Genomic DNA, 27,452 nt, shown 5'->3' on the forward strand with positions numbered 1-27,452 from the left:
TTTTTTACTGTGCATCAAACTTCTATCATTATCGGTTTAGAGTCAAGTAGACTCTAATGACATGTATTTTTCTGTTGAAACCATTTATTTTTCTTGGAATTTTGAAGATTATTTTCAAAAAGAAGGGCATAGAAAAATGTGCTTTTTAGGGGAATAATGACTTTTTTCAATAATTGTGCATTGAGATTTTGAAGAATAGTGTCAAATTAATAGGTATAACTTGTACACTAGTTAAAAATATGATTTTTAAGTGTACCAGCGCAATCGCAAACTTGAAATGCGCTAAAAATCCGAAGTCATTTCTTAAAGATGTAGTATGGTAAAAGAGATATAAAGTCACTAAAATATCCTGAATATTTGTTTGGATACGTTGAAATAGATGTAACAAAACATGATTTCGTCAGTGTTGGGGTATAAATAATTAATACTGTTGAAAATACTTTGTTTATTCAGATAAAGAAACATGTGTGACCATGTATATTTCACTGAATTGGAAAATGACAGACTAAGTTGATTCTTCCTATATTTGCGTAAAAATCATGCATTTAGCAACACAAATATCTCATCTGAACACATAATTTCTTAAAGAAATCAAACTTGGGTGGGATCTTCCTAATTATTTTTTTTTTTTCGATTTTGAGTTGTAGAGTAAAGTACTTAAATTTTGAAAGTTTCGAGTCGGTGCCAGTGGTACAGGGGTATGCTGAACCATCCGAAGGCAAAAAGGTTGCGAGTTCGAATCTCGCTGCCGGGGTTGCAAAAATCATCTCCTATAATAATTGTAACTTTTCTTTCGGAGACATCCATAATCACTGAACTATAGTACACAGTTCTTCAGAAAATAACAAATGAAGCAAATTTTAAGATATTTTTGGGGGCATTTCAGAGACTTGTTTCATCGCCATTTGCTGACGTACAGATGTGGTTAAGGGCTCAAATTAATCCTCAGATAACCAGCAATGTGATTTACTGTGCATCAAACTTCTATCATTATCGGTTTAGAGTCAAGTCGACTCTAATGACATGTTTGTTTTTTTTCTGTTAAAACCATTTATTTTTCTTGGAATTTTGAAGATTATTTTCAAAAAGAAGGGCGTAGAAAACTGTGCTTTTTAGGAGAATAATGCATTGAGATTTTGGAGAATAGTATCAAATTAATAGGTATAACATGTACACTAGTTAAAAATATATTTTTTTAGTGTACCAGCGCAATCGCAAACTTGAATTGCGCTAAAAATCCGAAGTCATTTCTTACAGATGTAGTATGGTAAAAGAGACAAAAAGTCACTAAAATATCCTGAATATTTTGTTGGCAAAGTTGAAATAGATGTAACAAAACATGATTTCGTCAGTGTTGGGTATAAATAATACAGTTAAAAGCATTTTGTTTGTTCAGATAAAGGAACATGTATGCCGGCCATGTACATTTTAATGGGAAAATGGGACTAATATAAAAAAAGAAAATTTGGTATGATTGCCAATGAGACAACTATCCACAAAAGACCAAAATGACACAAACAATAACAACTATAGGTCACCGTATGGCCTTCAACAATGAGCAAAGCTTATACCGCATAGTCAGCTATAAAAGGCCCCGATAAGTTGATTCTTCCTATATTTGAGTAAAAATCATGCATTTTGTTGTTTACATCTTATTGATTTGTTATAGTTCGTTAAAGATCGTTATAGCCTCATTGCATGTAAGTTATATGTTTTCTATTGATGTGATGTCCTCCTCAGTCTATGAGTCAGTTTGTTACTAGCAAAAGATCATGACTAAAAACTATTGTTTCCACTCAGGTCAGGGCGTCACGTATAGAAATTTTATTTCTGAGTCTTTGTTGCGGAAATAAAAACTGTAGTTTTTTTTAATTTTTTTTCATCAAATTAGGGATAAAAAAAAAAGCATTATCCACCTTGAATTTAATTTAATGATTCCCCAATGTCCCAATGGTTGCCCGAAGTTAGTGTAGTGAGTTTGTTAAACCGTTACGAGATTTCAGTTTGCCAGTGAACAAGACACGGAAATGAATATTATCAAACCGAGAACGGTCTGTATGTTAATGTTTATTAAAATCTGTATCTGAGAAACGATTATAATAAACGTAAAACAAGGTTTTCGTAAAAAATCAAAATCTACATTGAAAATTTCGAAATGAAAAAACTCGGAGTAAGTTTCACGTGTTAATTCACAAAATTGACCAGCAGGTCATTTGGCGTCCGTCATCCGCTCCTAAACTCAAGGCTTTTCATTAGCCCCGAAAAACACTGTTGTTTGGTCTAACTAAGTCCATCGCTTTCCATCTATCTATATAATTTTCCGTCAACAAGTGGCCTGTAACTCATGAACTTGTAAGATGATAAAGATCGTTGTGGGGAACATGTTATGGAAGGATCCTTTCCTTTTGAGCCCTCCCTATTTTTGTACACACTTTAAACTCATTCAAAAATTAATCCTGTACATTGTTTGGCAACGTTTGGTACAAATGATGTCAAACACAATTTAAATTTAGAAAACTGTATGTCTTCATCACAGGCACTTGTTTCTATCCATAGGAAGACCCACTATCAATGTATATTTATGAGAAGGTACCTTTTTTTATTTACACTTTTGGTAATTAGCTGTATCTTGCCTCTGAATGACCTTAGATCGACTCCGAAACACCTTTTGACATCAAGCAACAATCACTTTCAAATTGTGATGTCAAATATTTTAAATTATGATGTCAAAATTTACGGGAACCTGTGTGATTTTACGTAATGGCAGACAAATTTGCATACAAGTGTTAATACTTTTATATATCATTGACCTGAAGAAATCTAGAAATGAAATAAAATAAGTAAAAGAAATAACCTTAAAATAGTTAGCAAACTATACATGTAGTTACAGATAAATGATATGAGGCTGCATTACATGTGAAAGGGGACAAAGTCCATATCAATTTCATTTTTTTAATTCTAATATATTTTAACAGGTTCACCAATTGGTGGCCTATACCTCAACTGACGTATAATCCACCAATTGAGGTATATTGGTATAGACCAACAATGACCAATTGATGTATAATGCAAGTTTTTTGTTAAAAATTGCTAGTGTGAGATACATGTAGGAAACACACATCTTATTTTTGCCTTCGTGAACTGTATTTTGACATTGAAAAATCTTTTTTTAGAAACTATCTAGGTCAAAAACCTCAAAGACAAGTCAGTCAAAATTAGCCAATAAAAAACATAATCGATTAGCAAAACAAGGAAAATTGAAGAAAAGAAAAAAGAAGGATAAAGATCAACAAAACCAGAATGAAGAAAAATTACAGCATAAAGATTCAGGAAAATTACAAAGTCAAGTAGAAAATGGTAGTGAAGAAGAGGACCAGTTAAATCCAGAGGATGTAGAATTTTATGGCACTCCAGGACAAACCAGTTTTGTCAGTGCTGCACAGAAAAGGTACTCACTTTTGACTTGCATTTTGAACAGGGTTTCTCCTGGGTCAATTATTTTTTTCGCCACCCTTTTTTGGTTGAGGTAATTTTTGATGAAGTTGAAGTCCAATCAATTTGAAACTTAGTACACATGTTCCCATGATATGATCTTTCTAATTTTAATATAATGCCAAATTATAGTTTTGACCCCAATTACATGGTCCACTGAACATAGAAAATGATAGTGCGAAGTTCAGGTTAAAGTTTTTGGTCAAGGTAGTTTTTGATGAAGTTAAAGTTACATCAACTTGAAACTTAGTACACATGTTCCCTATGACATGATATTTCTAATTTTAATTCCAAATTAAAGTTCTGACCCCAATTTTCACGGTCCACTGAACACAGAAAATGATAGTGTTAGTGGGGCATCCCTGTACTATGGACACATTCTTGTTTGTTTATGCTCCAGCAGTTCCTCACTTAATTTAGATTGTGTTTGCCTATATAATATTAATAAACGTAGAACATTTAGAATAAGGATATATATATATACATGTATGTGATATGATTTTTAAGAATGAACAAATATCTACCTGCCTAATAATGCCCCACCTACATGTACGATAGTAGAGGGGCAGTATGTTTTCTGGTCTGTGCCTTCGTTTGTCCGTTCGGTCGTTCGTCCGTTCGTTTGTCCCGCTTCAAGTTAAAGTTTTTGGTCGAGGTAGTTTTTGATGAAGTTGAAGTCCAATCAATTTGAAACTTAGTACACATGTGACCTATGATATGATCTTTCTAATTTTAATGTCAAATTAAAGTATTGACCCCAATTTCATGGTCCACTGAACAAAAAAGAAGATAGTGTGAAGCTCAGGTTAAAGTTTTTGGTAGAGGTAGTTTTTGATGAAGTTGAAGTCCAACCAATTTGAAACTTAGTACACATGTTCCCTATGATATGATCTTTCTAATTTTAATGTCAAATTCAAGTATTGACCCCAATTTCATGGTCCACTGAACAAAAAAGAAGATAGTGTGAAGCTCAGGTTAAAGTTTTTGGTCGAGGTAGTTTTTGATGAAGTTGAAGTCCAATCAATTTGAAACTTAGTACTCAAGTCAACTATGATATGATCTTTCTAATTTTAATGCCAAATTAAAGTATTGACCCCAATGTCATGGGACAGTGAACATGTAAAATGATAGTGCGAGTGGGGCATCTGTGTACTATGGACACATTCTTGTTTTCTTTTAGATTTTCAAATGGAGAGAAAATTGCTTCTAAAAGAAAAAGAACATATTCAGAATCTGGAGAGATTTATGAGCAAGAGCCAAGAAAATTATTTGCTGGAGAAAGTCGGAAGAATATGAAAGATTTGCTACCAATTAAGACAAAGAAAGGAATTATTCCTCAGATGATCGAAGGTACAATTCATATTAAAAAGGCAGCTATGCACCATCATTTTTTTTTAATGAAATTTTGTATGTGTTAAAAAAATATTGAGCAATGAATAATGAGCCAACTAAGTTACCATTGTATAACTGTTTAACTAGCTATGCTTCCATTGCATATACTGCTAACTTAGTCATGCTACCAGTTATTAATCTAAACAAGCCTTAAAATTTTACTTACATGTATGTTGCCCCATTCTTAGGAAAGTGAAAAAAATGTCATATTACAAGGATCCCAGACATCAATATCAATGGAGTAACTCATTATGATTATTTCTTTGGTCCCAGTGATTTTTCTGTGGGAGAACAAAAACTATTGAAGATTGTGTTTAAATCAATAAAATCATTGTACGTTTTTTTTCTCACTTATTGTAGAGCCTGTACATTTTGTCTCAAGAGCATGACAAACGATACTACATTCCATCCTTGGAGGCTGTTGTGGCCACAAATATTCACTCTTGAAATTTTGATAACTTTCTTAAAGTGTCCTGTCCGGACTTAATTTTTCTTCCAGTTAACATTACAAACAGTCTGCAGTTAAAGTTTTTAAAATAATCAATTTTATTAGATTCATAGAGAAGCGATACACTGGATGACTGGGTTCTGAGGAACTCTTGCAAATTTATTCTTTTTATTTTTTTTATTTTTTTTTTATCAAAAATGGATAATCTTTGATTTATTATCAAATTATGAATAAATGTTAAGATATTACTTTAAAATTTTAAACAAAAAAGGTTAAATATTAAAAAAGAAAAACAATTTGGCAATGACTGGAACTCATCCAAATTCTATATGATAATGCAATTTTCATGCAGATGAATGTCATAATTTTCAGTCTCAAGTTATTTTGACAAAACTATTATTTTAAAAACTAAACATGATCGTTGATTATATGTTTTTAAATTTCCAGAACCAAATGGTGAAACAAGTTCAGACATTATAGAAAGAGATACCATTATCAACCAAGAACCAAAACCCTTGCCACAATTATCTAATATTCAGCTGCTTATACAAAGAAAACATAACCTAAAAGAAAGGAAAAAGAAGATTGCTTTACTTGCAAGTGATGTGATAGAAAACCCTGAGGAAAATGTGAGATATGTTGAGATTTCTTTCTTTGATCATTTAGTATCCAATAGTTTGTTGCAAACCTACTGATGAGACTAATAGTTATTTATGAGGAAAAGCCAGCCTTTTTCAATTTTATTTGTATTACTTCAAAATAGTAATTGGGTTTTATAGAAGGAAAGTGTTTGTTTGAATATTATATAAACTATTGCTATTTTATCATTAGTCCTAGTTTTTTCATGCTAGTGATGTTTACCTATTATCTGGCTACTATCTTAAAAACGTAAATCATTGTTGCAGATTTAAAGACTGAAGTAAAAAATAAAGAAAAGAAATGTGATAACTGTGATAAAAAGAATAAGTCAGAAATCCTCTTTGTTTTATTCATCTTTATTGCAGGTACATGTATGATTTAAAATTAAATCATAAAATTAAATCAGATAAACTGAAACAATTTGCTCACATTCATACATTCTCTGGTACTTTAATAACTAACAACAATATATCTGTCATTTACGCATGATTTCATTTCTGAAATTTAATTGCTAATTTCCTCTATATATAAATGAGGAGATGTGGTATGATTGCTAATGATACAACTATCTACTTAAGTTCAAATGAGATGCATGTAAGCCATCAAAGCCAACCATACGACATTCAAAAACCGACTCTGTCTAGTCAGCTTTAAATAATGTATGCCTGAAAATATGAAACAGTTCAATTATGAATGACCTGTTTGTATCAGAATTGACCATGTCCATCTTGATATGTCTTATATAATTTAAAAATTGGCCTATATAACACATTTCAGTATCATTTGTGTACATTTCCTTGTTATGATGATTTCCTATTCACAAGAGTTTATTTTCCCGTAAAATGCTTATATTCTGATGTCATACATCTATGATGTTGTGTAGCTTATTCATTAAAAGCATATGACGTGGGACATGTGGGAGTACAATCGGACCAGCCTTAGCAATATATTCATAGGTGCAGGTGTGTACTCCAAGTGTTTGAAGGACATCATTTTAGTGTTTAAACTTTTCCATTTTATGCTACCTGCAAAATGGCCCTGGGTTTTTTTGTTTATTCTTGGTGCAAATAAAAGATTGATTAAAAAAAAATGGTGCTTAAAGAAAACCTTTGTTGACAAACTACTGCAATAATGTTAAGTAGTTGTTTGTTAATGTGTTGCATATTTGTTTTTTGTTCATTTTTTTTATACTTAAATGAGGCAATAATTTTTTCTCGTTTGAATTGTTTTACATTGTCATTTCGAGGCCTTTTATAGCTGACTATGTGTTATGGGCTTTGTCCACTGTTGAAGGCGGTATGGTAACCTATAGTTGTTAATTTCTGTGTCATTTTGGTCTCTTGTGGAGTGTTGTCTCATTGGCAATCATACACCATCTTCTTTTTTTATAAAAATTAGAAAGAATTGTTTTTCAAAATGTAATTGTAATTTTCAGATGAAGAAATTACGAGAGTTAAGATTGATGTTAGAAGAATGTGAATCAGATGCCTATATAACAGTAAAAAAACTTGTGATGCTATCACTGATGGAGATATTCAAAGATATCATACCTGGATATAGAATACGTCTTCTGACAGAAAAAGAAAAAGAACAGAAGGTACTAAACTTCTTTATTAAGGGCAATTTTACTAAGCTTAGTAACTATTATTGTTAGTACATGTACATGTGGTTACAGCGCAATGTCTTGAGTTATATCTTTGGTAAGCTTGCTTGCTAGTTGAACCATGAAATCATTATAAGTTACGGTTCTACTTTCATTATCTCGAGAAGCTTGGATTATAATTGTTTCATAGTTCAGCAAGTACTTGTTCCATATGCTCGAATTTCAAAATTAAAATTACTGGTATTAAAGTCTCATAATTCAAATTTTGAAGAATTACATTATTTACAGTTTATATTTATTTGTACAGTGTATTAAAAATGATATGCTAGTATAGCCTACCACAGTCTAAAGAGTATACAGTTTTGAAAAATTTATGCATATAAGAACAACATGTGATCCCGTTCGGGATGAAAATTTCAGGAACTCAATTTTCGGCTCTCCCTTGACACCATTTGCGAGTATGGTCTTGAGGAAACGATGATAGTCCGTTGGAAGGGGATGATAAATGGCTGACCCGTGTTAAGAGAGAGTCATATATCTTGCACGTTAAAGACACCCTTGTAGATTTTGAAAAAGAGTAGGCTAATGCCGCTACAAGGCAGCACTCGCACCCGCAAAGTGGAAAGGGATTAATATAAGTTGAAAAACTTGTTTCCCAAATCACTATAAATAAATATGTTTAAACTAAACTAAACTAAACTAAATCAACATATGAAAATATATAGATAGCTTTCTTTTTTTATAGTTTACATGTATAACAAGAAATGTAGTTGTCTTCTGTATTTTTATGTATTACATGTAATGCAAATAAAAACTCATTTTTGCCTTTTTCAACAGATGAAAAAGGAGACAAAAGCACTACAAGATTTTGAACAAGGATTGCTAATGAATTACAAAGGTTATCTAGAAGTTTTAGAAAAATATTGTACAGGTAATCTTTAGTTACATGTTAGTTTTAGGTAGCACTCCACAGTTAGAAAATAAAATTAAAAATGAGCCACAAAATGTTTTATCATCTCCTATTCCTGGATTTCTAATATATTAACCTTACTGTTTGTGTTGTATGTGTATCCATGGCAACATTCTGCATTTATTTACCACAAAATATTGCAAAAAGGGGGGGGGGGTGAACATATCACATATCCCCCAAAATTTGGATCAAACTAGAATTTCAATGCCTTTGAGTGATACCATTTTTATACAACTGCAAATTTTGAAAAAATTTTCGTCGTATATTGCTATCACGTTGGCGTCGGCGTTGGCGTCGGCGTCGTCGTCGTCGTCCGAATACTTTTAGTTTTCGCACTCTAACTTTAGTAAAAGTGAATATAAATCTATAAAATTTTATCACAAGGTTTATGACCACAAAAGGAAGGTTGGTATTGATTTTGGGAGTTTTGGTCCCAACATTTTAGGAATTAGGGGCCAAAAAGGGCCCAAATAAGCATTTTCTTGGTTTTCGCACTATAACTTTAGTTTAAGTTAATAGAAATCTATGAAATTTTGAAACAAGGTTTATGACCACAAAAGAAAGGTTGGGATTGATTTTGGGAGTTTTGGTTTCAACAGTGTAGGAATTAGGGGCCAAAAAAGGGCCCAAATAAGCATTATTCTTGGTTTTCGCACAATAACTTTAGTTTAAGTAAATAGAAAATAATGAAATTTAAACACAATGTTTATGACCACAAAAGGAAGGTTGGTATTGATTTTGGGAGTTTAGGTCCCAACAGTTTAGGAATTAGGGGCCAAAAAGGGACCCAAATAAACATTTTCTTGGTTTTCGCACCATAACTTTAGTATAAGTAAATAGAAATCTCTGAAATTTAAACACAAGGTTTATGACCATAAAAGGAAGGTTGGTAATGATTTTGGGAGTTTTGGTCCCAACGGTTTAGGAATAAGGGGCCCAAAAGGTCCAAAATTAAACTTTGTTTGATTTCATCAAAATTGAATAATTGGGGTTCTTTGATATGCCGAATCTAACTGTGTATGTAGATTTTTAACTTTTGGTCCCGTTTTCAAATTGGTCTACATTAAGGTCCAAAGGGTCCAAAATTAAACTTTGTTTGATTTTGACAAAAAATTAATCGGTTGGGTTTTTTGATATGCTGAATCTAAAAATGTACTTAGATTCTTGATTATCGGCCCAGTTTTCAAGTTGGTCCAAATCGGGGTCCAAAATTAAACTTTGTTTGATTTCATAAAAAAATGAATAAATGGGGTTCTTTGATATGCCAAATCTAACTGTGTATGTAGATTCCTCATTTTTGGTCTTGTTTTCAAATTGGTCTACATTAAAGTCCAAAGGGTCCAAAATTAAACTTAGTTTGATTTTAACAAAAATTGAAATCTTGGGGTTCTTTGATATGCTGAATCCAAACATGTACTTAGATTTTTGATTATGGGCCCAGTTTTCAAGTTGGTCCAAATCAGGATCTAAAATTATTATATTAAGTTTTGTGCAATAGCAAGTCTTTTCAATTGCACAGTATTGCGCAATGGCAAGAAATATCTTATTGCAAAATTTTGTGAAATAGCAATTTTGTTTTTAATTAGAGTTATCTTTCTTTGTCCAGAATAGTAAGCAAGAAATATCTAATTGTAAGAATTTGTTTTATTTGGAGTTATCTTTCTTTGTCCAGAATCAACTTAAATCTTTGTTATATATACAATATACAATGTATATTCACTTTTTACTACCAACTGTTAAAGTAAAATAATCTTTACCATTCAGTGATAACAAGCAGTTTTTTTACATCTTAATATTTTATGATGTATTTAAATGAGTAGTAATTGTTGCAAACTCCATTAGAAATTTTAATTGAGATTAGTTTTGGAATAAGGGAAAGGGGGATTAAAAAAAATGGGTTCAATTTTCTCATTTGAAATTTCATAAATAAAAAGAAAATTTCTTTAAACATTTTTTTGTGAGGAATAATATTCAACAGCATAGTGAATTGCTCTAAGAGAAAACAAAAATTTTAATTTCATTAGAACACATTCATTCTGTGTCAGAAACCTATGCTGTGTCAACTATTTAATCACAATCCAAATTTAGAGCTGAATCCAGCTTGAATGTTATGTCCATACTTGCCCCAACCGTTCAGGGTTCAACCTCTGCGGTCGTATAAAGCTACGCCCTGCGGAGCATCTGGTTGAAACTTTTTAGAAACTGTTTGCATAGATCTTCCAAATGATCAAATAAAAAATGGGTGTCTTTCGCATCATTTTTTCGTAAAATCTAATCATAAAGTTCGTTCAAAAAAAAGTTGGAAAAAACATTACAATAATTGCCGGACCAATGTATGGTATGGGCATGCAAATACGGACTGTCATACAGAAAACAACCTATATTTGATGCATTACATAATCTTGATGTTCATATAAACCCAATATGAAGGCTATTTTAGGACTCAGCTATCCAAAAATGAATTTTATTGCACACTAGCTCTCATATTTTCAAAATCCACAGGGGCCAAAATGCGAAACTACACACCTAACTGTGGAGTGCTACCTTAGGTAATCTATATTTACATGTTAGTTTTAGGTAATCTATATTTACATGTTAGTTTTAGGTTATCGATATTTACATGTTTGTTTTTCCTTTCACACAGCAGACTTGTTGACATAACATAAAGTGTGTCTTGTGTTTGTCGGAACTTCAAAAAATTCTGGCAGTGTTCTGAGAATCTTGTTTCAGAGGAGACCTGGCCTTCGGTCATAAAACTTTCGAGTCAGTTTTTTGTACTCATACTCCAAAATGTTAGATTTCATGTTTGGAGCATGATTTTTGTGCTCCGAGCACTGAGCAAAGTTTTGTGACTTCAACCCCAGAATGGCCTATAGAAGCTACCAAAAACTCACCAATAGTGAAACATGAACCCCTCAGGGGTTTAACACATATTGTATTTTATATCAAATGCAAGTGAATTTTAAGGAAGATGATCCACTTCATTTGTAATTAAAGATTGAACTTGAAGGACATTCATTCTTACGAGGAGAAAGAAAGAAAATGATAAAAGTTTTTTATATACATAATCATTCATTGCAGGAAAGATTAATGAGCAAAGTAATAGACAGAGGAGAAATGGTGTTAAGCATATACATATACCAGAAGATGCTTCTCATGTAAATATATTGTATTTGGTAAAATTAAGGTATGTTGACAGTTGTTTTGAAGAGGTATGTGTGCACATACATGTAAGACTTCCATGCAGACATGTGTCAAGCCACAACTGGAGATTTGGAAATTTTCAGCTGGAGTTTGGGCCTCATAACTGGAGATTTTTTATTGACCTTTTTTATCGACATACGCAATGGGTTTGTTGTGTGTTTGAACTGCATATCTTCCTTTTTGTTAAAAGAACAACAATTCCATACCTTTAAACACCTGCATATCCATTTTCACTTGATAAAAATGGAAGATAAGGGGTTTTCAAATATTTATTTGATTTGTATAATTCAAGATTAAGTGATCAGCCATCATATTACATAGTTGGCAAAAATTACCTCTGATTAAGCTACATTATCAACTTAAGTACCACTACTGAACATGCTTGTAACAGAAGGTGTTTTAAAAATTGATAGAGTTTTAGGCTTGCTGGTGGGAAACTGTCTCCATAAGTTTGGTCAAGTCATTTGGGCCACCATAATCAGCTTTGAATGAACTGTGGTAAGCATGATACCCTTGATAGAGGAGCTGCACCATTTGAAATCAGATCTCCAGGCAGAGTTTAATTTGGTTAGATACAATGTACTTGCGTAACTTGGTCTTCTTGTATTTGCTGCTGGGGTTTTTGGTGATAAAATACTGTTTGCATTTTGTCAAATTCTAAAATTTTCGAATTGTCCAAGACAACTATACTTATATAGGTATTACATTGGCTTGGATAGAAAACAAGCCATACATTTTATATTTGAGTTAATTTCATTTGTCTTTGAGGTTCAATAAATGTTCTATGTTATTATTTTAATGTCAAATTTGAGTTTTTACCCCAATGTCATGGTCCACTAAACATAGAAAATGATAGTGTGAGTGGGGCATCTGTGTACTGTGGACACATTCTTGTTGTATGTAACTTAATACAATTGTTGCTTTTTCAGGTCATAGCTGAATTAGCTGTTAGATGTATGTGTGAAATGTTGTCAAATCATCCACATTTCAATTATCGTAATAATATCATAGCAGTTTTAGTGCCATTGATGAATAAACACAACACAGAGGTAAGTATAAGTCAAAATTACTGCCGAAAAAAATAGACCATAAATACTCACATTTAAGAAAAACTAGACCATAAATACTCACATTTAAGAAAAACTAGACCATATATACTCACTTAAGAAAAACTAGACCATATATACTCACACTTCAAAAAAAAAAACATATATACTCCTACTTAAGAATAAGAAAAAGTTATTGCAACCACATGTATTAGATATTAGATGAAGCAAGAAACTGGGACCCCCTTTCTTTTCCAAAACAGAATACTATAAAATCCAATTTTCAAGGCTCATGTCAGCAGGCAAGTGAAGTGAATAAGTATCTTATCTGCTTTCAGTTACTTTCATCATTGGGAATTTTCATATATTACCAATCAATCAGCAATTTTTCATTTAAGAGGATGTCTGAAGCAAACTTTTAAAGCTATTTTGTTCTAAATAATCATGCAGTATTTTCCTAACATATGCCCTTTTAGTTGTTAACATTCCTAAACATTCAAGGATTAAAATATAGGCACCAATAACTTTTTTAAACCTTCATGGAATTTTATGAGACTTGGACAGAAGCTTCTTTAAGACCAAGAAAAGGCATTAGAAGAAAAAAGGGCAGTTTGAAAAAATTGCCCCAATGTGTTTCCAACTCACAGAGAAAATCATGCATCTTGAGTTGGTCTACAGTTGGCCCCGAACTAATAATAAATACTTTTTTGACAAAATTTGGACAGGCCCAAAAATTTACGCAGCAGTCCCTTTGCCCCAATTACTGTTGTTCAGGGGTATCATTTGCGCCAAATTTTGTTTTCCAAATGTATCAATTGTGCCAATATTTAGAACTCATTTGCGCCAATTTACCTGTACACATATCTATCATAAATATTAATGATTAATATTTATTCTTACATTGTATGTTTGGCTTAAAAAGAATCATATGTTCAGAGATATATTTCACCATGAAGATGAACATCTGGAGAGAAATGACTTGGAAGTGCATTAGACAGTCCATGTACAGAGAGAGAATAATACTTATTGCTTTGCTGAATATTTAATACAAGATATGTCAAAAGAGATGAAAATAGAAGCTTTTGCTGATTATTTTTTAGCCACATACGTTGATGACACAGTGCTGTGTTCCCACCATCCATTTGGGCTGAAACTCTATCTATCAGTAATGGAACAAAAGTATTCCACAGGAATTATTGTGAACTGTTTTATGCATTTCATCCTTTAATGTTTGTCTTTTTGAACAATAAAAGGAAGTTACAAGCTTCTACATACATTAAATTGGGAAGTAGTAAAGGGGTAAGAAGAAAGTATGTTTCAGAAAAGGAAACATTTGCCGTGTAAACTACTGGTTCCAAGTCCGAATAAAGGAGGAAGGAAGTGATTTTTCATCTAATATGCGCAATCGTACGTTTTATTTTTGGCGCAAATGATACCATGTAATTTTAAAACAGGTGGCATTGGAGAAAAAAGTTGTGGGGCAAAAGGACACATTTTTGGGCGCAAACAGATCTCTCCAAAAATTTAGAAGTCTTGAACATGTTTTGTGAAATCACAATCCTCTATATCTCTAGGCAAAGTGAAAAAACCCAATATACACTGAACAACACACAGTACAACTCAGTTTAAAAGATGTTCAAGTCCAATATTAGAATAGGTTACAGAAAAAACTTAGCAAAATGACATGTTTGTATCGAAGGTTAATTTGTTGATGTCTTATATAAGAATAAGGAGATATGGTATGAGTGCCAATGTGACAACTATCAACAAAAGTTTTCTCAGTTTATTTAAAATGAGTTATCACTGATTATGTTTAACTGTCATTGCTATCTACAGGAATCAAATCAATATGTTGATTAGGGTTGATTTCAGTATATTCTATTTTTTGACAGGTATCAGACATGGTATGTCAGACAAGCTCTAAAGTTTTCAGAGAAGATAAATCAGGAGAAGTTTCCCTAGAGGTTAGTACAAGGATACGAAAATGTTTTCACCTAATTTTGGTCATTTTGTCATAACTTTAAAGTTATTGCCTTTTTCCGAAAAAAAATATAAAAATCACACTACCAACCAGCTGATTATTTCTGGCCTATATGAATATTTCAGGACCTTTGGGTTGGTATGTAGTCATCTAAAATAGTAGCTGACTATAATTATAAGCTTCTCAGCTTCTCAGCTGTGACTCAGGAAAACTATCCTACTTATACATATTTTGTGGTAAAATTTGGTTATCAAAAAGTCTCTGAAAAAATTACTTGTAATCCAGGGTCTAGAAAAGGTTTAAAATACAAATGACTGAAATAAAATGCCAAACTTAACACATTTATCAAGTTATAATAGAATGGAATACACCTTTTGGTAAAACTATATTTTGGTCATCAGTTGCTGAAGCTTTTATGCCAATAACACATTGTATTATATTGGTGATATCTGCTAACTGTCAATTCAGTTAATTTATATTAACATTTTGCAGATTGTCAGATTAATAAATAAAATGGTGAAAGCAAGAGACTTTAGAGTTCAAAGGAAGGTTTGTATTTATGGCAATGTTTTATTAATAGATTATATTTATACTAGTATTCATGGCAATGTTTTATTAATAGATTATATTTATACTAGTATGCATGGCAATGTTTTATTAATAGATTATATTTATACTACATGGTTGTGATGGTGGTCAGTGATAACATTACCTTAGAGTTTTATGTTAAGGAATCTAAACAGATAGAAGTGATAAGGCTTTATAGAGAAGTGCCAGATTTCATTATGACTCTACAATATAAGGATAAGAAGATATGGTTTGATTGAGCTTGTTTGATCTCCTCAATGAAGTATTTCTACCATTTTACAAGAGAATCAAATGATGTATTTCTGTATGTGTCTGTTTGTCAGGAGTCTTTATGGCAGTTCTTTTGTCCCATTGAACAAATACAATAGCTATTGTTCTCTGTGTAGTTTATACTGGGACTTTTAAATTTCTTTGAAGATAAATCTATCAGTTATTGATTGATTTATTAGATACAAAAAACAGTTACACATTAAAAAATTGCAATTGATTTTGTGTTTATACAATATAAATGAAATTGAGAATGGAATTGGGGAATGTATCAGAGACAACAACCCAACCATAGAACAGACAACAGCAGAAGGTCACCAATAGGTCTTAATTGCAGCGAGAAACTCCAGCAACCGGAGGCATCCTTCAACTGGGCACTAAACATATATATATACTGGTTCAGTGATAATGGACGTCATACTAAACTCAAAATTATACACAAGAAAGTAAAATTAAAAATAATACAAGACTAACAAAGGCACCGGGCTCCTGACTTTGTACAATGACGACATAATTATTAACCATATATAGTAAAAACTTAGCGTCTTTTGATTAGAGGTCATAGGTTTATGACCTTGAAATTGAGGTTACGATCATATGTTATTTTGATGTTCTAGTTTCTGAAGTTTTATAATAAATTTATTATATATACATGATAAAGCTACAGGACTTTTGAATTAGGTTACTAGCCATATTTCCTTGAAAATGCTAAGTGGAAATGACTTTGTGTGAACTAGAAGTAGGTATTTTTTGTACTTATTTAATGTGAAAGTGTACGCGTAGAATCATTCATTTTTGGAATCAAAGTCAAGTAAATTATCAAATGATACCGAAAGGGACAATTTCAAACCATCATCCATGGAAAATTCACTTAAGCATTCAGTTTTCAACACTTTTTTTCATCATGCTTGATATTTGCTGTATAGTATACACCATAACATGTTATAGATCAAGTTTGAATTTTGTTCCAATACAACCGGTAGGGGACTTTATTGCCATGCAATACTCACAGAATGCCTGTTAAATTTTTGTTTCAATTGCTTCACATTTTTTTCATGCTGAGGTCTTAAGTAGTTGACTATTTAAAATGGGTTTTACTCATTGTTAAAGTTGATTAAGTATGCTACATAAGTCTCTGTTGGATATATATTCAATATATGTACATTGTCTGAAAATATGAAATTTATTTGTATGAGCTTTAGAAACAGGATGAAAAGCGAGACTCTGCTGAGCGTTTCTCCTGTTTCGCAGCGAGTACAAATAAATTTTATATTTTCTGACAATGTACATTTATTGTTTTTATCCTGAAATTTACACCAAACACTCAGAAACTTTCGTTGTCAAATGTAAATCATTGTGTCTAATTTTTCAAAGAAATAAACAGTTTAAACGTGGACCGTGAGAAGAAGACACCAAAAAAAATCCCAATAACCCCGTGATCAGCATGGAATCAGGGTAACAGGATACTTTATTTATACATGTACAAATAAAGCAAAAATTTATTTGTATACCTGTTATTTGTACAATAGATGGCTGATTGCAGGATAAAGTACATTCCACATCACATTATTTTAGTTATACATTATAGTTGTAAAAACTTGATTTTAACATGAAATCTGATCACAATTTCAGTGTGGGTTTACATTTCAAATAAGATACTGTCTTCTTGACTCATAAGAAGCACAAGCCAACAATTCATAAGCAATAGGTTGAACATTTGTGGTGTTGTAGTCTATGTTTGTACTTATATCATTTGTTTATCAAATTCAGCGTTTGTATTGTCTGTGGTCTTTTACTCCAATATTTAGATTTCCAGGAAAGTTTGTGGATTTTAAAGTACATTGTACCATTTGTCTTATATTACAACAAAGTTTAACACTGACATTTTTCCTAAAGGTTCTGGACACATTCTTAGCTCTGAAGATTAAGGAGATAGATACATCAGAAGATTTGGATGAGAACAAGAAAAAGAAAAGAGAGTTCATGTCAAGAAGAGAGAGAAAGGTAGCAATGATTGAGAACATTACATATCAGCTATAGGTTTCTTTTTTTTTTTTAATTTTGCCTGATGTTTAAGGTTAAACTACTAAAGTGATATGCTTAATAAAGATAACCTGAACTATACTTATACTGTGCAACTGAGAGAGTAAGTATTGTTATGCCCCAACCATAGCGAGTGGAGCATGAATTCTTAGCCTTGTCCATCTGTATGTCCTTAAATTGGTTTCCATTATCTAACTTTAGTTAGCCTAAACCAAATGTTATGGAATTTGCCATGTTTATTTTCACAATACTCAGATCAAGTACAAAATTGTGTAGTGTCACTTTTACTGTTTTGAAGTTGTGCCCCTTTATAATGTTATATGATAGCAGGAGCATCATCTGTGTCCACATCTTCCCAATTTATGGAAAGGTTAACCTTAAGGTTAAGTAGTTTGAGGTTTGATTTTCATATGATTGTTTTGTCCAGACAACAGTTCAAAATCTTCTATTGACTATTTTACACAATCTTTTTTTTTGAATAATAGATAGAATTATTTGTTTTATTTGATGTAGTTGAAATGCATTGACATATCAAACAAAGAAATTACCAAATTTGACAAAAATTATGAAAAAAACCCGACTCATTATATAAGAATATCGGATTTATCCAATTCAGATAGTTAAATTATCAATTTTAAAGTACAAGCCTTGGCGAGGACTTAAAAATTTATAATTTAACTATTGAGATTGGATGTAAGAATCTGTTTCTCTAATTTTTGTGCTATTTTCACAATTCCTGACTGTGATAAAAATATTTCTCCTCACTAGTGAAAAATTTGTTCTGGGCAAATGATTGGTTGAAATTTAATTGTGACGTTAAATTTTCTTGTTTTCTTTTGAATTTTTTTATTATGACATCGTGAAAAAAAGCAACGATGCCCGAGACATCCCATCAAAAGAACACAACTTTCCTCAAATCTTTGAAACGAAAGGATAAAAATCATAAGAGAAACAGATTCCACCACTGTAACTCGTGTAGCATGATATTTCTCCACTCTCCAACAGTTATATTTTAATATTTAAAAAGCTTGGCAAGCCTCACGCTTTAAATATTAAAATTCAACTGTCTCGAGTGGAGAAATATTGTAATACACTTGTTGCAGTTGTGAAATCTATATTTCTCTAATGATTGAAAATTAAATTTACTTTTTTTTTTAAATGAAAATCCCCTTCAAGTGCCTTTCACAATCCACAAAGTTGTCAATTTCATTAACACCTATTGTGATTCATTCAGTTAGCTAGAAAGGTTATGACCCTTAAAATCATCCAATGATCTTTTGAGATCACTGGCAACCACTCATGGATTTTTATTTTATACAATGGGTTCGGAAAGGGATAAATTACCATAGAAATAGAGAAAGTTATTTATCACTTCTTCATTTTTTTAACACAACAAATTAAAGCAGTAAGAAAAACAAAATTGGTACAATGTATCCTTTTGGAACATTTTATTGGTAATAAATTTTGTTTTATGTAAATGGTAATGGGGTATTGTGAATATTATGAAGGTGTGGGATTTTAAAAATGCTCAAAGAAAACTCAACTCAAACATTAAAAATGTTTTTAGCAATTCTCCAAAGAATACACATCATATAAACAATTCAATCAAATAGAATTTATTGAAAATTTAACAAATATTTCTTTTTCATCTCATTGAATCGATTTGAAATGTTGATGAAGCAGCTAAATATTTTGGAATAATCTATTTATAAACACCCTTTGTCAAGTATGCTGATAAGAAAATTAAAACGGTGAAAAACATTTCACAACCAGAGTGATGGAATTCTGCTATAAATTGTGATCGATACCATGGAGATTATTTTCTTAGAATTTGAGATATACATATTTAATTATATTTAGTGTAATAAACTTTTGGATTCTTACAGAAAAGAAAAAAGATGGCCAATTTAGAACATGAACTCTTAGAAACAAAAGCAACAGAAGATAAGAAGAAAAAGGTGAAACTTGTAAGTATATTAGTTTGTTAATGTTTTTTCAGAAAGAATAAAAAATGTACATCACCTTTTTCCAGCTGATTATAGGTATTGAATATTTAAATTAAAATACAAATTGTAATTGTTTTTGTGATAATGTATTATAATGAGGATGAGATACTAACATTGTTATTATCCAGGAGTAATTTTCTTAAATTAGTTGTTTTGCTCTCATTGATATGTGTAACAAATTAACAAATTGATATTTAACAAACAAACAAAAAAACAGGAATGTCAATTAAAATGTAAAGATCTGCAGAACCATTTAATGATGAAACTTACTTGTAATATGTTAAGAATTACATAGTGACTGTTAGTCTCTTGTGATAATTTACAAGTGTGTACAGTAAAGAGTGCACATATTTGATTTGTAACATTTAAGACCAACATACACATGAGTTTCATGACTGTCTAATTCTTTGTTATTGAAGTGTTTAATAATTTTTTTAGCATACAGAAATCATAGGAGCAGTGTTCCTGATTTACTTTAAAGTTTTGAAAGGATACAGAAAGTCTACATTGCTTCCATCAGTCCTTGAAGGTTTAGCTAAGTATGTCTGACTCATTACAGTTCTATCTCAGAATAAATTTGACTCTTTAATACGATGATACATACACTTGATTTTGTATATATGTTGATAAATGTAAGACTTAAAAAAAATATATTATATATTATCAAAAATACAATAATGTTATCTTTTGTTTTATAATCTTTAAGGTTCCACCTAATTATGAAATATGTTGATTAATTTTTATCTTTGCTGCCATGCTGCCATAGGGGATAGCTGGTCTATGAACTGTCTGTATCAAATATATAAAGGCTACTTGGTTTGAATTATGTCTAACTCCTACTGTTTTCATTAGATTTAATAAGGCTCTTTAACTAAAACTGTCTCCAAAAAAATCGCCACTATTCAGTCCTATATAGCCATAATGCATGTCTTGCTTTATTATTTAAAAAAAAAGATAGGCCACATCCCATGTATCTTTTAAAAAAAATTCAAACCATTATACTGCTAGTGGACATTTAGTCAATTATGTTATTACAAGCCCATTGTTAATGCATATGTGCTGACTTGGAATATGTTTAACATGACATGGTGCACTGTTCATTAGGCATGAAAATCATTTAAAAACATGTTTTTTTATCGAGCCAACCACTTTTGATGCAGAAAGCTTGACAATGGGACAGTGATCTGGCAGTGGCTGTGGCGGTGGCATGAGCTAACTTCTCAAAAGCTTAAAATATTTTAGAAGGTTGAAAACCTGTATGCTTCATAATTTGTATAAAGTGTTTCTGTCAGTTACATGACCAATGTCCTTGGCCTCATTTTTATGGTTCAGTGACTACTTGAAAAAAAGTTAAGATTTTTTGTAATGTTAAATTCTCTCTTATTCTATGTACTGTGAAAGTACTTTAATTCGTGGGTATCAATTTTCGTGGTTTGAGCAATATTTACATGTTCGTTGGTTTTTAAATTCGTGGATTTTAGTTTTCTTGAAAGAAAAAAAAGAAACATTATAAAAAAGAAAGTTACAAATAGTCTGGATTGAAGGAAATTGCAAAGTAAATATTGACCGTGTAAATCGTAGTGATAACACTAATTAACCCATGATAAAGTTATCAACAGACCATGGAAGTATTATATTGACAATATACCGGTAATACTTCCATGAACAGACTAAGGACCATCAAAGGTGTTAATGAGGCCATAAACATGTCACCTTAAGAAAACAGTAACATAAACAAATGCCATAAACGTAAATTGAATTGTCATATATTTCTTATCAAAATCAAGCACAGCATGACATTATTATTTCCCATATGTACGAGAACAATGAGGATATAAAATGAACACTTTATCATACTAGCATATCAATACCGGAAATCTGAGTTTTATCGATCAAAATATTTTTTATGAGAATTTAAAGATCAAAAGTTGTGCAGTTTAGGTTATTAAAGATTAAATGAGTATAATCTTGCATGCGGTTGTAGTTCTGTGACTGCCATTAAAGTATATTCCCAGATTTGGCGTTATTCAATATATTCTCTAGATCATATCAGTATACAAACATTCCGATGAGGATCTGTCCGTGTCTTGATTTGGACAATGTTTTTTTCATTTCGTTGGACACTTAAATTCGTGGATAAAGTCATCCACGAAAACCACGAAAATTGGTACCCCACGAATAAAAGTACTTTCACAGTACCGGTAATAGGATAACTATATTCGGTATGTGTGTATCTCACAAAGTCCTCATGTTTGTCAAACATTTTTCTCTCTCGAACTTATTTCATGGATTAGTGTACACAGTTAATTTTTTGGTGCTCAATTCCATATCTCAGATACTATAAGCAATAGGTTTAGTATATTCGGTGTATTGAAGGACTGAAAGGTGTACATGTCAAACTGGCAGGTTTTATCTGACTTTGATCTCATTTTCATGGTTCAGTAGTTAAGATTTTGTGTTTTGGTCTGTTTTTCTTTTACACAAACAGGTCTACTATATTTGGTGTATGGAATGATTGTATTATGTAAGGTGTACATGTGTAGCTGGCAGGTGTCATCTGACCTTGACCTCATTTTCATGGTTCAATGATTAAAGTTAAGTTTTTCAGTCTTGGTCTTTTTTTCAAATACTATATGCAATAGGTCAACTATATTTGGTGTATTGTAATATTTTATGATCTATTTGTCTGTTGGGCAGGTATTATTTGACCCCAACCTAATTTTCATGGTTCATTGCTCAGTGTTTTCTTTTTGTGTCTTGGTCGGTTATTAATAAGCAATAGGTCAACTATATATGTTGTATGGAAGAATTGTTAGCTGTACTAGTCTGCCTGGCATGGTTGATCTGACCGTAACCTCATTTTCATGGTTCGTTAGTCAATATTTAGTTTACTTGATTAATGTTAAGTTTATGTGACAGTTGTAATAAAGCTTTATATTTAGGAATATCAACATAATATCAATGATTAGTAATTAGAAAGAGGGTGAGACATTTCAGCGTGTACACTCTTGTCTTTCACTAGGCATGGGTCAGATTTAGTCTACTTTTTAAAATGGTTCGTTTTTCAATATTCCTCAGCCTTTATTTTATTATAACATGAAAAATGTCCAAAAAAAACTGTGTACCATGTTTTTAATTGATCAAATATGTTATAATTGTGAAATTACACTGCATTTGAACCATGCTGTATAGTAGTTTATTCCTCGTGAGAACTGTGCCTTATCCTGATTGTTCATAGAGGGTTTTCATATCCTTTGTGTTATTGAACATGTTGAAAACTGTATTCAAAATTTGATTGCAGAAAAAAGAAATTAATTTAATTTAATCTCAACCTGTATATACAAATGTATGCAAAATTAAAAATCATCAAAGGGAATTTAAAAAAAAGAAAAGGTAACTACATTTTGAGACAGTTGGATGCAAATAGAGTAGATTTTATATAAAAGTATTGAATTTGTTTAGCTGAAAGTATTTTTGAATGGGTTTAAAAATTGTATCAAAATTTGATATTTGTAATGGACCGGGACACTTTACCTGTACATATACACTTGCTATAACGATTCTAAATGATGGTTTATACGGTACTTTTTCAGGTTTTCACACTTAATAAACATAGATTTCTTTGATGATCTGTATAAAGTTTTCAATGAATTGATAGAATCAGAGGTAGGTGATATTGTATGTTAACAGCTACATTAGAAAATACAGTCATTGGTTTATTGGATACATTATGATTAGTTTATAAAAATAAACCCAACATCATATTCATACATGTCAACTTTTCAAAATCTCCTTTGGGGATTTAATGTGTAAAAGGACTTATTGCTACTCTTATATTGTCATAAGTTTTTATTTTACCTTTTACTATTTTGTTTGGATGAGTATATACATGAACTTAAATATCCTTTACTTACTTTAATACCTTTTTGTAGGTATTAAGTTCATATAATAAAGAATTTCCAAATTTGGGTTGATACCTCTCATGGGGGTTTAACACCCCCAAATATAAATTGGGATAGTTGACATGTCTTCATATTGCAACTGTAGTATTGGTATATAGATATATAAGAAGATGTGGTATGAGTGTCAATGAAACAACTCTCCATCCAATTCACAATTTGTAAAATGGAAGATTTATTGAGAGAAAGTATGAAATGGAAGATTTATTGAGATTAATTTTTATGGGATTATTTTATATTTGGGAGTAAGATGTCAAGGACTATGACAATTTTTTAAAGTCTGTGAAACTCTGTTCTACTAACTACTTATATTTGTAATAACGTGGTGTGATTGCCAACAACACAACTATCTCAATAAGTTCACATGAAGTGGATGCTGACAACTATAGGAAACGGAATGGCCTTCAACAATGAGAAAAAACAATGCTAGTAGGTTTTAAAAAGACCTGACATGAAAAATACTATACAAATGAGAAAACTAACAGCTTTATTTATATTAAACTATTTATATAAGATAAAAAATATTGACAGATATGAACCAAAGACAGCCACTGGATTACTGTGTGCTGATTTGGGACATACACCTAAAGGATGTGGTTGTCTAAACATCTTAGAAGGCAACAATCCTCCCCTAACCTGGGACACTGGTGTATCAGTTAAACATATGCACAAACTATAATCCCAGTATTTCTTATTGTATTATTGCATTTAGTGCACTTTCGAAAAAATAGATATTGTTTAAAGTTTATTTAAAGGTATTTCCCCTGAAATATCAATGTTTTGCAGTTTATGTCTGTTATTTTGAAAAGTAAAGGAGTATGTAAATTGTAAAATTGGCCTATATTATAAAATTATTTAACCCTGAGAATTTTAAACAAATATGACATCTTGTTATTGAGAAATTGACCCTGAAATTAAAAAAAAATCTGATTTTCACAGTTTTAGCTCAATTTACCAAATGGCTAGGGAAGTGTTAGATTTTGCCTTCGCTTTGCTTCAGTTGTCTTTAATCGGTCATCAGCTAACTTTTCTTGGAAATTTATCATTTATGAAACGGCTTTATTGGTTGATATTAAGGTTTGCCTGCACCATCTATATGAGGATGTCAACAATGAATTTGTTTTATTTGTCAAGTTAGTTTGATCAAACAACTTTAACCTAATAGTCATACGTATTAATGTCATTTTGTTTACTTTCTTTTGTTACCTGTTCTGACAATGGACTTGGAATTCTCTTAAACTGAATTTTACTGGGTGTATTGTTGTGTGTTTACTTTTCTTCATTGGTTAGAGATATAGAGGGAGGGTTGAGATCTCATAAACATGGTTAACCACACAGCATTTTTGTGCCTGTCTCAATTCAGGAGCCTCTAGTCTTTGTAAGTCTTGTATAATTTTCAATATTGTTTCTTGTATTTGGGAGTTTAGTATGGCGTCTATTATCACTGTACTAGTATATATATTTGTTTAGGGGTCAGCTGAAGGACACCTCTGGGTGCGGTAATTTTTCGCTGCATTGACCTATTGGTGACCTTCTGCTGTTTTCTGTTCTATGGTCGGGTTGTTGTCTTTTTGACACATTCACCATTTCCATTCTCAATTGTATAGATCTTTAAACATGTTAAGCTTCTGTTATGATATTAGTTAAACCTTTATCTATAAGACTTTTCATAAAATCATAAAAGTAGGAAAGACATTTCAGAGTTTGCACTCTTGTTTAACATCATTCCATATTATATGACTAGGTAACCATGTCTAAATTGAATTGAAATATAAAACGTAAAAGTTGATTAACAGGCACAATGGGGAAAAGCAATCCTGACATACATGTATAAAGCTGCTAAAGACAGGATTAAGAATTGCCAGTGTTTTTTTTTTAAATAAAAATGATTTAAACTAAATATTATATATACTTTTTCGCATATATGAATATATTTTAACTATCAGATCATTCCTAATGAATTTGAATGAGAAAAAGAAATGATCAAAGATGATATTTTTTTAGGATCTGACCTACAGAGAATCTTTACATGTGATACTGACAGCTTTTACCATCCTCAGTGGACAAGGCAGTGCTCTCAACATTGACCCACTCAAGTTCTACACACATATGTACAACACACTCTTACATGTACATGCAGGTATACACACATTTATACACAGTTTGATTAATTAAAGTAATGTCATTGTCTGACATTTTATGACATTGTGAGGTTGGGAACTTTATTTGTTGAAAAAATGTCGAAAAAAGCATTTTTCACTCTTAAGACAGTTATGGAATTTTATTCTTTTAAACATTGAGGCCATGAACTTAGTTAAACTGGCCCCTCGATAATACGCAATATTAATGTTTTAGAACAATGGGTACCACTGTGTGCGATGCCCTTGTATTGGGGAGGAGGAGGGGTCTATTTGAGCAGTGCTTGCAGTATTTCTAGCTATATAGGATCATATAGGTGATCATCAGAATTCATTTAAAGTATAAAGACGAGATAAAAGGGAGAGGGAAATATCATGCCTTCATATGGCAGCTCTTTTTTGACATTAGATTTGTCAACATGACTTAGCAGTTTAAGCAGTAATTTGAATATAAATAAGCGCCAATGACAGAAGCAGGATACCAGGAGACTATAAATGTAAACAATACAATTATCATATCATGTTGACTGTCAACCTGTATTTACATAGCAGAAAGGTCACTTACAGGATAAAATTACATATAAAACACTGTTAATTAGCTGCTATACATCAAGATGTCAAGAAAAGGTGGCATGTATTGTTTATTTTGCTGGACAATTTCCAGACAATGGTTTCTGAAATCGTAACTTCAAATAAACAATTTAGAATATAGTTACAGAAGTATACATGTATTTATACTGCAATCAGCTATTTTCCTTTACAGATAAAGCTATACGTATAAACGTTAGCTTTATACGTCAATGACCCCAACTAACCTATAAGCCTTGCCTCCTTATTGTATTTCATCAACCACGTCACGACCATGACAACGTAAAGTAACAATGGTCAAACTTTTATGAATTTAAACTTTTATGTCTTCAAATTGATTATTTATATACCATGAGTATCAAATGTTATTAATTAAGTTCTTTTCCCCTTCTTATTCCTTAATATGTCAATGTCTTATCGCCTGGACTACGCTCATAAGGAAATACCCCAAAATGGTACCCAAAAAGGGAAATTCCAAACACTTTTTTTTTACAATTTTTTCTATATGTTTTTTTCATTTTGAATTTTTTTTTAGATTTCAGTATAAAGACATTATACGTATAGTGTCGTGAAATATGAAATTTATTTGTATTCGGCACGAAACGAGAAATGCTCCGTAGAACCTCGCATTTTCCCGTTTCTAAGCCTCATACAAATAAATTTCATATTTCAAGACACTATACGTATATTGTCTAAATATTTTTATTCTTCTGTTGAATATATAAATTCTACAATTTTTTTTAGTTCAATGAAATTTTCTTATATAAATCAGACATTGTTTGATTGTGTCCTACCGTAGTAATAATTTAGCAAGTATTTATATTGGGGTTATGGTCCCAACAGTTTAGGAGTAAGGGGCCAAAAAAGGGGCCCAAATAAGCATTTTTGTAGTTTCCAGACAATAACTTGTGTTTAAGTGTATGAATCTCTCTGAAATTATACCAAAATTTTTTATATCACAAAGGGATTGTTAGGATTGACTTTTGAAAAGAGGGGGGTTATTACTAAATCCATTTAGGAATATGGGCAAAAAGGGGGAAAACTAGATTTATATGGTTTAAATGGACACTTAAGACAATTTAAAAGTA

General features: G+C 31.4%; 1 protein-coding gene across 1 annotated transcript in view; it reads left to right on the forward strand.

The window, feature by feature from the left end:
* Positions 1-2,084: 2,084 nt before the first annotated feature.
* LOC134715410 (nucleolar complex protein 3 homolog) overlaps positions 2,085-27,452 on the forward strand; it is a 34,366-nt gene continuing 8,998 nt past the window's right edge. Inside the window, exons 1-15 of the mRNA XM_063577570.1 lie at positions 2,085-2,170; positions 3,174-3,448; positions 4,673-4,842; positions 5,780-5,961; positions 7,407-7,568; positions 8,412-8,505; positions 11,626-11,702; positions 12,678-12,797; positions 14,687-14,758; positions 15,268-15,324; positions 17,527-17,634; positions 19,560-19,640; positions 20,118-20,218; positions 23,273-23,345; positions 25,643-25,778. Of these exons, the coding sequence (XP_063433640.1) occupies positions 2,156-2,170; positions 3,174-3,448; positions 4,673-4,842; positions 5,780-5,961; positions 7,407-7,568; positions 8,412-8,505; positions 11,626-11,702; positions 12,678-12,797; positions 14,687-14,758; positions 15,268-15,324; positions 17,527-17,634; positions 19,560-19,640; positions 20,118-20,218; positions 23,273-23,345; positions 25,643-25,778 (1,723 nt within the window). The 5' untranslated portion in view covers positions 2,085-2,155. The remainder of the gene's footprint in view (positions 2,171-3,173; positions 3,449-4,672; positions 4,843-5,779; positions 5,962-7,406; positions 7,569-8,411; positions 8,506-11,625; positions 11,703-12,677; positions 12,798-14,686; positions 14,759-15,267; positions 15,325-17,526; positions 17,635-19,559; positions 19,641-20,117; positions 20,219-23,272; positions 23,346-25,642; positions 25,779-27,452) is intronic.

Source organism: Mytilus trossulus, chromosome 4 (genome assembly GCF_036588685.1).
Source record: "Mytilus trossulus isolate FHL-02 chromosome 4, PNRI_Mtr1.1.1.hap1, whole genome shotgun sequence".
Taxonomy (NCBI): Eukaryota; Metazoa; Mollusca; class Bivalvia; order Mytilida; family Mytilidae; genus Mytilus; species Mytilus trossulus.